This window comes from Drosophila erecta, unplaced genomic scaffold (genome assembly GCF_003286155.1).
Source record: "Drosophila erecta strain 14021-0224.00,06,07 unplaced genomic scaffold, DereRS2 tig00000126-arrow-pilon, whole genome shotgun sequence".
Taxonomy (NCBI): domain Eukaryota; kingdom Metazoa; phylum Arthropoda; class Insecta; order Diptera; family Drosophilidae; genus Drosophila; species Drosophila erecta.
Window position 1 is genome coordinate 13,008,707 of NW_020825209.1, and position 13,800 is coordinate 13,022,506.

General features: G+C 43.9%; 2 protein-coding genes across 2 annotated transcripts in view; both read left to right on the plus strand.

The window, feature by feature from the left end:
• Positions 1-13,800, plus strand: part of LOC6551596 (GAS2-like protein pickled eggs) — a 49,356-nt gene that overhangs the window by 26,019 nt on the left and 9,537 nt on the right. The window contains exon 3 of the mRNA XM_026982228.1: positions 968-1,394. Coding sequence (XP_026838029.1) covers positions 1,227-1,394 — 168 coding nt within the window. The 5' untranslated portion in view covers positions 968-1,226. The remainder of the gene's footprint in view (positions 1-967; positions 1,395-13,800) is intronic.
• LOC26527006 (putative ATP-dependent RNA helicase CG14443) lies at positions 4,259-6,514 on the plus strand. The gene has a single exon (XM_015156008.1). It carries the CDS (start codon positions 4,259-4,261, stop codon positions 6,512-6,514), a length of 2,256 nt encoding a protein of 751 aa, XP_015011494.1.

Genomic DNA, 13,800 nt, shown 5'->3' on the forward strand with positions numbered 1-13,800 from the left:
TTATTAAGAGAGCAGGTGTATCTATGGTGAGGTTCTGCTTTTCAGTTAGAATTTTATGCTATGTGCTGCCACTTAAGGTTGAGAATTTATGTACTTATTACCATATAACGGTTTTTATTTCATATGGCATTTTGCAATATATTTATAGTTCAGATTAACACTTACATACAGAAAGTTGCGCTTCGGTTTCCTTTGTCCTGGGTGCCCTTCAGCAAAAGTTTAATTCCATTGGATGAGGATGAGGATTAATGAAGGGCGGATGGCAATAATAGCAACCTGTTCTGATGGCCCAAGGCCGAATCCTGTTGCGGCATCCTTATGCAACGATAATTCGATAAACGCTCCTGATAAGCCATAAGTTTTATGACTGGCCTTGAATGGCAATTGCCTGTTGGCGATCGTCTTCGACATTAATCTCCCACCGGCCGAAGTTCACAGTTCAATTGGGCTCACCGCCAATTAGTTGCTGCTGTTAATGAGCTGGGGGTAAAAAACTAAAAGAAAAAAACGGACAACTTGGGTGTGAGATGCCATTAACCCGGCGCCCCAATACCGACTTTGTTTTATTTTTCTAGAGGTTGCCGCTGGTTTGTCTGGGCCTTTTTCAAGTCACCGACTTTTATGTTTTATTTATTGATTTTATTTGTATAACTTTGCAGTTGCTGTTTTGCCGGCGGCGGCGGTGGTTTGCCGTTGCCGTTGCCGTTGCCTTTGCCGCTGCGGTTTTCAGTACCATAATTATGTCAGCTGCAGTGGCACAATCATAAATTTACGCCGTTTTGGTGCAACAATTTTTTACAATTTATTATCCATTCGCCGGCAATCTGATTACATATCATCAATCAACGAGATTTCCAGACGAGGAGTTGAGGAAATTCTTGCATTTCCGCAGCATACTCGTACATACTATGCCATAATAATGACTAACAAAATGTTAATTTATGTTTATACTTTGGATTTCTTTCAGCTCAATATCGAACCGAACCTAACCGAAACGCTAATCCGAACCAGACGCGATGCACTGCAGCCAAAAGCATAACGAAAACACGACGACCAATCTTTGCTAGGGTCTGAAAAACCACAGATATATATAAATATATATAAATATATATATATTATACCCAACCAAAACAAATCTGAAAATCGAAATCGAAAGCGAAAGCGAAGGCAAAGAAGCTGTGAATAGAAGTTTAGGAGGATTCCAAAAAAGATTCCAAGCCGACACAATGGCCATGTTGGAGGCGAGGCCATATAGGCCATTTAAATCCAGTGAGGAGTATCTGGAGGCCATGAGGGAGGATTTGGCCGAGTGGCTCAGCACTCTGTATCCAGAGCTGAGCATCAATGCCGATAACTTTATGGATCGTTTGGACACGGGAGTGGCATTGTGCAAGGTAAGTCGCCATTCATGCTCATTGCATTTCCATCGCACACACTTTACACACACTTTACACACAACCGCGACAACTCGACACTCGGCAAGTGCCAGGAGCTCGACAGATTTCCATTTCATCTTTTATTCCTCCGCTCGGCTCGGCTAAAAGGCTTCTTACCTGGCCAACGGCACTCCGGCAGGAAAACCGTAGGAAGAAACCAGGTCACACAGGGTTCATTGAGCCGGCTTAGTTGCTCAGCCGAAGCGATTGTGAAAAGTTCATCATTTCAATGAAGTACTGAAATAAGCCAACGGGCAGGGATAATATAGGGGGAATTCCCTCGATAGAGTTGCCTAATGCAACGGAAGGACACCGTTAAACTTACAAATTAAAACAAATTGTGCGAAAGTGGCACAGCAATGAAATAGATATTTAAGGAATCAGTAAAAACCAACTTTATAAAAATATCAAAAAATGTACCCTTACCAGTCGTCACCCATTAAAAATTAAGCAATACAAGCGTTAAAAAGAATGGACTTGTCGTAATACCCAGAGTGCCCAAGTCCAAGTTAAAAATTGTTCAAAATTGGTACCTTGGCTGAACATGTTGCATTAGATGCACATACGATCTTCTCATTGATAGGTAACACTACTTGCTTGTTTTTCAGTTTTCAGCTTTCTGCAGTCTGTAGTCTGTTTTTCAGTTTCGGTTTCGGTTTGGCTTGGTTTGGTTTGGGTGGCACATGCCATAACCACAAATCCCTGCCCCCTGCCTTTTGGCCCTCTTTTCTGTTTGGTTGGCGCTGAGTGGCGCCAGTAGCACCCGACATCGTCACGCTGGAGGCCAATAGCAAGACCTCAACCCGTAGACAATTTGTCTTTACTTCTGCTGGTTGCCCCGATGTTGCAGCTATTTTTTTCTGTTTTTCTGTTTTGCTGCTTTGCTGCTGTGCTGTTGTTTTTTTCCTTTTCTATTTTTTGTTGTCTTGTTGCAGCCTTTTTGTGCTTTTGCGAATTCGTATCGGCAACGAGATCGCCTTGCCCCCTTTGGGGGTCTCCTGCTGCGTCGATCTCCTCTCGTTTCCTTCGCGTGTGTGGACTGTTGCTTCTTTTCTTCAGGGAACATGGCCCAGAATTTAGGCCCGCTCCGACATTGGTCGGCGTAAAAATGCAATATAATTAGGGTTAGGATTCTAAATTGACAGTTAATCCAGTGACTGCCTGGCAGGGAAGGTGATTTTAAAGGAAGCTCACAAAGATAGGCTCACTGCAAAAGTGTTGAATGTAACGCCGTTTTTCTACGCTTTGTGCCGATTATCCACTCCCCCGACCACTGCAGCCACACACAGCGATCCCAGCAGCCACATCCACATCCACAGTCTCAGCTGCACCTGCACACACACACACACCTCACCTCACCTCACCTCAGTAGATGTTGGACATTCCCCCAATCCTCGAGTGCATCCATGGATCCATAGACAACTCCACCCCAAGGCGAGTGCTCGAGCTCGATATGGTGATGGATATGCGTGCAGCATAATCATGAAGTTGCTTTGATCTTCTGTCTGCGCTGTCTCGAAATAAATGAAATGACTCAGACAGGGGGCATAAATTTTGCACCGTCCAAAGATCGGCGGGGGGAAATTGGGGAGCTGCCGGAAATGTCATAAGCATAAATATAATTTTTGATAATTGTGTGTGTCGTGAAGCGTTAATGGAACTTTAATTGAAACTCCCCGAGCTGTAGAAGGGGTCTCGGGGATTGGGGGTCTTAAGCAAAGACCACAGGCAAATCTCTTTGAATGGCCAGCAATTCTGAGGCGATGCAGTGCGATTTGATGTCTTCATCGTTCCAACAACGGTCGTAATTACGACTTGATGGCCATTTTAAATGAAGGGTGGTCGGAAGGACGGGTGGAGGGTGGAGGGTGGAGGGTCGAGGGGCGTTCTGGTGTACTGGTGTACTGGCGTACTGGGGGCCAATTAGCCAAAGGAGATCGTTAGAGATCTGTCTGACGATCATTAGCCTTAACGATCTGTACAGCCAATTGCTTGCCAATTTATCTAGTTAATTATACGGATTTTCTATAGTTAGACCTCCTCGCCTATGCATGCATGTACTTCTTATTTTTTCTTCAGCTTTATAATTTTTATTTAGAGAGTTGTTACACCTCCCTTTGAATTGAATCCGCGTTGAGCAACTTTGTTGCCGCGTTTTTTTTCGGATTTTGTTTGGTTTGCGTCGTCGTCTAATTGAATTTGATAAAACGCCAGCGAATGCTTTTAATTGAACAAACATTCAGGCACTCACACAGTCGCCAATTATACGCAGATAACCCAATGGGGCCAGATAATGACCAGCTCTCCTTTTTTTCGGGTCTTTCGATTCGAGTACGAGAGCTCTGCACTTCCGCCAGCGGACTGCAAACACGTATCCGTATCTCTGTCCGGAACTGGGACAGTGTGCACTCGGGAAATGAAGCACATTGAAGACCATAAAGTGCACTTAAATTATAAACCATCTAGATTTATACGGAACTGTGGATGCTCCGTTTACACAATACGCCGGGCCCTCGATAAGACATTACTGACACACTTGTTGACATGCTATAAAAGAAATAAAATAATGAACTATAAACAACAATTTGGTATATATTATTCATAATATAGATCCACATCGAACATTCCCATACCTTTTGGTATATGTAGATTATATTAAAATTTGTGTGGTATGACCACACTGAAAATTAACCAACACCAAAATCTAGAGTTGTCACTTATTTCACTTCACTTGACATTTCGCTGTCTTGACAAGAAAAAATTTCAGTGTCCTGGCAAAAATTGAAACGGAGATATCAGAGCGCAAAGAACCGCTACAGAAAATGTCAGAGGAAGTCAGGAAACTGGAGATGGAGAGCTTGAAAGACAAAGGTTCTCCTGCAGATAAGCATTCGGATATGGAAATCGAATCGCCGAAGAAGAAAGTTGGTGAAAAAGAGGCTTACAAGTCAAATAATCCATTCCGTAAGCGTGCCAAGTCTTCGAGCTCATCGATTTCGCATTCCAGCGCTTCTGGTACGAGCCGCTTGTCCAGGACATCAAGATCCTCCAGTTCTGGGTCGGAGTCCCGCTTTGTGAGGGCTAGGTCTTCATCTAAACGACATGGAGCTCAGGACCAGAAATCAAAATTGAAAGTCGTGAGCCATAGTTCCGGTGGCCTTTGTGCTACTGACGTATCTTTTAGGTTTACGCCCTGCAAGTCAAAAAGCGGCAGCCGTGGCATGAGTGATCGCAAGGTGCGAGGAAAATTCAATTTGCGGTCCAATTCTGGGTCAGAATCTGGGTCCCATTCCGGAAACGATTCTAGATCCCATTCGAGTACCGGTTCGGGGTCCGATTCAGGATCCAATTCGGGATCAAATTCTCGAGGTAGCCACAAGAAAGAGACAGTTTCACGACTCCGAAGCGCTGTTCATCGCGTTAATGAAACTTGGCCATCGCCAAATTCGTTCAAGTCCATTAAAACTTATCGCGGAAAAAATGAATCAAGTAGTAGGAGCAGCAGCAGCTCTCCACATCAAAATGGCTACAAAACTGAGAAGAAGAAAGCAGATCTGGCGACCGGTAGTCCGGCACCCAAAAGTACGGTCAATCGCGAGGAGTCCGGTCAATGGAGGGTCGGAAGCAGCAGCCCCACTCCTAAGGCCTCGAAGAATGGCTCCCCGATCAGAAGCCGCAGTCCCCAACGCAATCCATGTAGGGATCGTTCCCCACCCAAAAGCCGAAGTCCCCCCATAATATGCCAGACCAGGAAACAGCCAAATGATGGGCTCGAAAATGAAGCTGATTCTTATCGCGAACGCCACAAAATCACCTTGTCCAGCTGGGATATGCGACCCATTCCCAAGCCCATAGAGAGTTTCCACCGCAGCGGCTTCGATGCGACCATATTACGGCGACTGGATCTTGAAGGCTATAAAGAGCCCACGCCCATCCAGGCGCAAACTTGGTCGGCTGCCCAGGCGGGTAGAAATTTAGTGATGATTTCCGGTAAGGGCACGGGTAAGACATTGGCCTACCTACTGCCTGGCATATTGAAGATACAGGAGAAGCGCGGATCATCGCGACACAAGAAGGGACCCATTGTCCTGATTTTGGTGGACGGACGCGAGGCTGCTACTTTTGTCCACAACGAGGTCTTAAGCTATGCGAATCCTCGCGAGCTTAGGACTCATTGCCTTTTGGGCAGTGGTCAATGGCAAAGCCATTCCGCATGCGATCTGCTGGTGACCTCCGCTGCTCGCCTTCTGGAAATGATAGATGATAAGAAACATGGGGTGGAACTGGATCGTTGCGCCTATTTGGTTCTAGACGACATTGACCTGATGATTGACGTGGGCTTGGAGGGCCAAATCTGCCGGCTGCTATGCCGCCTACGTCCACGTGCCCAATTGATCATCACCACGACCTCGTGGACACGTAATCTGGAGCGGATGGCCAACAAGTTTATGGGCCAATACACCTCGATCCGCGTGGGTCCAATCAACAATTCTAGTGAGGGATTGCAGAACATTCACCAGCGGGTGGATGTAATCGATGGACGTTGCAAAATGCATCGCCTTAAGGACGAGCTAGCTGCACTTTATGATTCGAGTGACAGTCCCGAGAAAGTGGTGATCTATGTGAAGTGTCAAAAGCTCGTGAACGAACTGGTGGACTTCATTCGGCTCTTTGTGCCCTGCGAGGGCATCCACGGCGGACGCAATGCCGTGGAAAAGGAAGTCATAATCCGTGATTTTCGCAATGGCGCCTACAATATCATAGTGGCCACCGATATGACTTGGCGCGGATTGGATGTGCCGGGCATTCGTTACGTAATAAACTACGATTTTCCCAGCACCATTGAAGGGTATGTCCAGCGCTTGGTCAGAACGGGATGCCTATCGCGTTCCCGCAACTGCGAGGCCATCAGTTTCTTTACAAAGGCAAACTGCAAACTCTCGATGGAAGTGGTCGACTTTCTCAAGAACAATAAACAAGAAATAGGACCGGATCTTCTCCAGATGGCTGAGGAAAGAGCTCGTCGCCCCCGCATTCGCAAACGCCATCGTCCACAACGCTACAATCGCAAGCGTTAGGGTTACTAGGATTACAGCGAACGCATTGGAAATCATTGGCAAACATTTTGATTGGCATAACTGCAAGCCTTCATAATAAATAATGGGTTAACCCTATAAATGTGTATTGATTACCTGGCCAGTGCATATCAAATGGGAAGTTTAAGAATTTGGGAGCGACTGCACAATGGGTAATGACGAATTGGAGGCATGGATGGCACGTCCGCAAAGAAAGTTGTCCATCCAGAGCTCAGAGCTCAGAGAAGACGTGACGTTATGCAAGTGAATTGCAGCAAAGAAATGCATGGCAGCCCATCAATATTCAAATACTGCTTCAGCCCATACCGAATCCCTCACAATATTTACCATGTGTAATTTACCATGAGTTTTACCAGCCAAGATAATACGATTAGTTAATATAAACTAAAGCAATTCACAGAGTTTCTATCTTCAGGATATTCAAATTTAATTAGCTTACCTATAATCATAGGGAATTTATTTTACAAATTGTTTTCTATCGATATAATGGTTCAAACAAAATCCACCTAGATCTCGATCCATATCGAATCATTTGGCTTCTGTCACCGATTTGCTGATTCGCCTACCGTCCAATTCTGACATATATGGGTCAATATTTTCTGTACAGTCCCCCCTTTGGCCCATTGATTGCCAGAGTTATTTAGTTGTTTGCGCCAAAAGCAAATGGAAATGAATCAAAATTCATTAGAGGTGAATTTATTGTGTTGGCCATTTGATTTTGGTCCCAGCCGAGATCAAATTTCTGGCCAATCGATCGGGTGGGCCGTTCGTTTGCCTGATTGGGGGGTGTGAAGGGGTTGTGTATGTATATCGCGGCTATATCTACAACAGATATCACAGGTGGCTCGGCTTGCAGCTGAGTTTTGTTCAGAAAAAAATATAGAAAAACAGCACAAGAAAAAAAGAGGGCGGTGGACCGTGTCTAATCCGATTTTGACTTTATTAACGGTGCAATTTGTACCGACAACTGCCAGACGGGAACCAACTGGCAGTCCGAAAACTCTTAACTCTTTTAACTTCGAACTCCCGGGGACTGCAAGCCAAAGACCCCTAGCGATTATTATTTATGGCCGCGAGTGTGAACCCCACTACTCTCCGCCCCGCCTCCCACAAATTGTATGCTAATCGCTTGGACCCCGAGACATTGGCAGCTGCCCCAAGTGGAACTGGACATGGGGACATGGAACCTGGGGACCTGGGGACCTGGAGTCGGAGCACTCGATTGTTTTCCTTCGGTTACTATGAGTGTGCCTGATTTATGGAGTGTCGCTGACTAATTTCAGATCTTTCGCGGGGTGTGAGTGCTGCAGTTTGCAGTTTACAATTTGCAGCTTGCTGTTGAGTTTTCCCAGTTGGAAATGACCATTCTAGGGATGGCAGAAAAGCGTGACCAGCACAAGCCACAAAATCACTCACGACCGTCACTGCACTATTTCCAAATTTAGAACCGCAAAGGTCAGCGCTAAGGGGGCGGGGCGGATTTGGTGGGAGGCAGTCCGAAAAAGGCAATCGATTCAGCAATTGATCGATTTCGCTGAGTCATCGCGGAAATTAAAGATTGCGCAAAAGTGTTGCTAGAAATGGGAGTCGCCATTAAACGGACATGCATTGAAACTATAGGCACGTTGTGAATGGCACTTTAATAACATCCTTCCAAGCGCATTTCAACCGATATAGAATAATGGTCCAAAGAAATGAAATATCCACTTAATGTTAGCTTTGCTACATTTACTACTAAAGTTATACTGGTAAAAAAGGCCTTTTAGTTATTGGCTACGTGCTCTTTGTGACAACTGTACTGCCTTTTTTGAAGTAATTTCTTAACATCTTTACTTGATCTGGCAACACTTTATGCGTTTTACCTGACCACAAAGAAGGCAAACCATCCGTTGCAACGATAACGATAAGCTGTCACGTAGGCCATCCACTTTTTCTTGTATCCGCCGGATCTGCACTTCAAAGGCAAGGCCGCCAAGCAGCTCACAACCACCCACTCCCCCACATCCACCCTTCCCCCCGCAAGGTGGTTCCCACGCACGGGATGCGTGAGTGATGGCAACTGTCAACTTCTGTCAGTGCCAAAAACAAGCGAAAAAAAAATTACGAAAAACCGAAACAAAACCGAAACAAAAGAAATACACTACTTTTGCCAGCACAAATATTGTGAATTGAAATGCCAAATATGAAAAGCAAACACAGTTCGTTGTCGTGTCAGCGACGTCAATGTGCCAAGACCAAATGCCTTAAAACTCCAATAGCCCAAACCCCAAGTCGCTGCGAGATCTTGCAGTCACGTTTGCTTAATAAAATTAATATTTACATATGTTCCGTATTTACACACACACAACAAATGCTGCTGCCCCCTCCGAAAGTGGACAAATAGCCAAATAGACCGGCATGGTCAGGCAATTTGCACGATCCGCGTGGCAGCGATTCCCCCGATCCCCCGGGCCACCGAGTCCCGGAGACTCCAATCCCCCATACCCATTTCTATCCCCAGCACGCACCATAATTCGTCCGTGATGATCTCTGTATACGTTAAAGGCGCTTTCGTGATCCGTGATCCGAGATCCGTGATCCATTGGAGAAAATGAGGCGGTCAATGCGGTAACCGGGTGACTCACTCATTGCCAAATGGCGATAAGGATCTCAGCCAAAACGGAAGCGCCACAATCGTGAGCCATTCGTGGAGAGATGGCCAGCACTCCATTTTCGGGTAAACCGACTACAATTTATAAAGTATTTATAAAGTACTATAAATGCGAGGTCCTGAACGAAGATAAGATACATATATCAAGGAATCATTACTAGACCAAACCAAGAACTTGAGTTTTCCAAAGAATTAACACTCCTGCAATTATGAAAAGAGTTACTTACGCAGCTATAACCAGAATTGAACACGCTTAAAACAATTAGGATTACTCAAGATAAGCTCGGTCTGAGTGCTGGGTCATTGAAATCATTGGCTAGTAAAAACACGTAATGCTTTTCTCTCTTTGGATTTTGGCAATTCGAAACAGGAAACACACCGAATCGGACAAATTGGACAAGCGCGACAAACAGATCTCGACATTTGTGGCTTGTTCTGAGTCAGAGTCGGTTTTCTGTTTCTATTTCTGTATCTTGGTATATCCATCTGTAAATCCATCGGTATCTGTATCTGTATCTGTCTCTGTACCTGTATCTTTAGTTATGTTTGCAACTAACCAGTGCCGTATTTTGTCAGTCTCGCTCTCACTTTGGGGGCATAGGCCCCCCGCTCGACTCGCACATAGTAGATCGGCTCTAATTTGGCCAGAGTCTAAATTCAAGTTTATAACTAAATATGCGCCAAGTAGGTGCAGATCATTGTGGGAGGGTCCGGAGGGGGGTTCTATAGCTGTAGCCATTGCTCTAGCTAACCTCGATTGCGTTTGCCACATTTTTAACAACTTCACCCACATTCAAAATTCGTTTTGGCTTTGGCCGACTACAACAACATAAACCAGTTCGGTTTGGTTCAGTTTTTTCTTTGTTTTTTCATTTTTTTTTGCTTTTAGGGGAGTTTTGGCATCGAATTCTGCCAGTTTTGGCTGTATCCAAATGCCCATCTACTTAGCTTTGTTGTTGCCCTCTTTCGTTTCGTTTCTCCCAATGTCTGTGAACCCTAGAATCATAAATACATATCTCATTTCATACAGAAGCATTAACTGACCTTATAAAGAATTCCCCTAATTTAACTTGGTCATTAGCAACCCGATCGTTTGGAGTCCATTTAAGGAAATCACTCTGCTAATTTTGAAGCTATTTAGCCAAACTTGGCATAATTTGGCTGACCAAAAAATATATATATTAAAAACGAAATAACAAATTATTTACGTTGTACATCATTTGCTTAGTTTTGAAATTTCACAAGTAATTAAAACCCATCAAAAGAGGGTCGTACATTTTTTTTGTAATAAAAAAAGGCAATGGGAAAGATATGTTTTTGTGCGTTATTCAGCAGCCTAAGAAAATATTTTTCCCGTGAAATCGGTGAAAACTAATACATGATTGTCTTAACATATGGCTGCAAAAAGGCAAACAATACTCCCAGTTATTGGGTTAATTGGATTGAAGCTACTCGGATTTCGAGAGCACACACTTGTTGCCATTATTGCAATTATTTCCATTCCCATTAGCAGTACCATTGGCTTCAAGTCAAGCGGAAGTCATAGCTTCTAATTTGGTTTTTTAGCTATGCTTTGGCTTTGGTAATCGTCATCGAAAATCGCCAATTCTGAGTGATCTCATCGATTCTGCAGAGCTCTATCGAAATTGCCAATCGTCAGGGTCGCTTCAAGTTTTTCCCACACACACACAGAGCAATAAACTTTGGGCCCGGGAAACAAAAAACAAAAAAAAGGCAGAAAAGAACGCCTTCTATGGGCATTATGGAAATACCGTTAGCAAGATCAAAAGACCTCCGAGCAGGTGAGCCACACAGTGTTCGAATCTCGGTGAGGAGATCGATAGATCGATCATGGTTAGCTGTTACCTGTTACCTGTGCTCCGTTGTGCAGAAATCATTTGCAAGCGAATCGATCCGATCGATCTATCATTGCCAAAGCCATATAAGCAATACGAATTGTGGGTAGGAAGTCATCGCCATGGGAGAACCTTGAACCCAAAGAGACAAAGCCGCCGATGGAACGGCGTTTGAAATATGATTTTGAATGGGTCGCGCGGACAGTTTTGTGATTTTGATTGAGCTCCCAGTTTGCGGTTTATTGTGTGCGCTTTTTTGTGTGGGGCCAATCGACGGCAATCAGCGACCAAGAAAAACAAAAAAAAACAAAATAAATAAATACAAATAAATACAAAATAATAATAACAACTGCCAAATAACAAATAACAGTTGAAACGGCGGCAAATCCGCTTAGCAAACTTCGCCCGCTCTCGAAAAACCCCATCTTTGGCACTCTGAAGGAATCACTCAGAAATGCGTCTGTGTAATTGCAAAAATCAACTATTGTTCGGTACAGTGAGCATCAAATTAATAACATTTACCCCCCGTAAATCCCAGTAATTATATAAAAATAAATAGTTAAAGTTATTATTATTTATTTCTGATCTTCGATTGATATAAATGAATGCAAAACATTCGGTTGATTTGATGATGAATTCATAAGAGTTAGTGCCATATTTGCTCCACTGTTTTTTGGCTGAATTTTTTTTGCGATGTCATTTTATTTATTATTTGACTGCTGCTGCTGTTTTTTTTTCGCTCGCTTTAATTTTGTTTTATTTAATTTGCCTTTTGCGGAAGCAAAAAATGCTTTTCGCACTGGCTGCGTTGCTCTGCCGTCGCTTACGTCGTCGAATGTTACGGTACAAATAATGCGACAGAGTTTATTTCTGTTGTTGCAGTTTATTTCTTTTTTTTCGTTTTTTGCAATAGCTTTAAGTAGTAGTCATGTAATGTTATTAACGCCATATTGACATACATTTTGTGCACAGGCAAAAGCGCAGCAAAAAATAGGGAAAAATCTAAGCTAATTACGTGACGTTACGTACCTGTAATAACGCCCTCTATTTTTTTGCACACACCATTTACAGTCGAACATCCATAACTCGAACGAACTTCCCTATTTCAAAGTCTCGTTAGGTGAAACCCATTTTCGAGGCGAAGTAAATGTGAAGGAGCAGAATGTCAATCGACTCAATTTTCGTTTAATAGCACATCTACATAGTTCGTCAATGGAAGTTCACTGTAGTTCTTTTCTGCCCGCTTGCTGTCTTCTTCTTCTCGTTCTTGCACCGCATCACCGTCACGTATTTGCAATATGAAGGGGGCGTGGCCAGATTGAGTGTCGTGGGCGGTAGGCGGTGGACTACAGGTCGACCCACTTTCCATCTCTTTCCCACTCAACGTTCCATTCCCAGGGAGAAAAGAAAACACCAGAGAAGAACTGGGGAACCATATGGATAAGAAGACTAAGTAGAACTAGAAGAAGAGTCATGTTAATTGCTTCGACACTTGACTCTGAAGAGGCGGATGCGGATGCGGCTGCGAATGTGTATGCCAGTGCACTGGGTTAGATGGATAAGAAAACAAAGTTTGATGCCAGTTACACCTTTAATTTGTATGGCTGTATTAAAGCCCACACACACCGAAGGATTTGGCAAAAGATAGCGGTTGTAGGCCCCCGGCCTTTAATGGAATAGAACGTGTTTCAACACTAGACGCAATGAAACCAAAATTCAGTGTTGCAAAACATATAATACTGCACTTGCTAATGATTGTATGTGCTGTTATAGGTATGGTGTTATAGGTATGGTGTTATAGGTATGGTGTTATAGGTATGGTGTTATAGGTATGGTGTTATAGGTATCTTCATTCAGTTTCAGTTTCCAATCGAATTAGTTAGCTCTGCTTGTACTATATAGCAGATAAATTAGTTGACGGCCGTTGATTTATTTTTTCCGGTGTCCCCAATATCGATTTATCAACAGCAAACTGCACTGGCACTTGCTCCAGCGACGGGGCAAATAGATGGAAAGAAAACCAACAACAAGTGGCACGTGCTCTCCGCTGATGTTGATGCAAGAAAGTTTTGATGTCATAATAACAATTTCCATTTCCACAACGGTCCACCCCCTCGTTTTAATGCCTCAGTCAACTGTCGAATTTCGAAAGTGAAAATGTGATGCTGCGATTATCAAATATGCATGTGCGTCCGTCTCTGTCGCGCGCCACTCTGCATGCATTATTCAGATTCAGATTCGGATTCAGATTCAGAAGAGGAAAAGGAAGAAGCCAAACAAACATTGGAGTGGTGCTGCAGCGACCACACTCACCTGCACATACATATAGATACATACATTCATATAGACACACACAGTAGTGACTAAGATATAAGGGTTTTAAGGTGCATCTTACGGATCTCCCAAGTCAAGCCACACAATATACATTTGGAATAATCAAAACTGCTTTAAAGTTAATAGTTTAATTTTTTCTAAAACAAAGTAAGGAATCAAACGACCAGACCATCTTATGATTGCCATAATGACGCGTTATTCGGAAACACTAGTCATCTGTCCCTGACTGTGCCTGTGTTAAAGCTTCGGTTCTAAGCTGGCGGCCAAAGTGAAACCAAGGCCCAAACAAACTTCGTGGGTAGTGCATCTGTTCAAGGAGAGCGAGAGAGAGAGGGAGAGAGGGGGAGATGGCGGTGAGGAAAGAGACGGGGCAAGAGAGATGCATTTAACGCCTCTGGGTTGCCGAAATAGGTTGTGGGCGTTGCAGC

What these genes read in the sequence shown, in the direction of transcription:
- LOC26527006 (XM_015156008.1), top strand. Translation starts at nt 4,259, where the DNA reads ATGTCAGAGGAAGTCAGGAAACTGGAGATGGAGAGCTTGAAAGACAAA.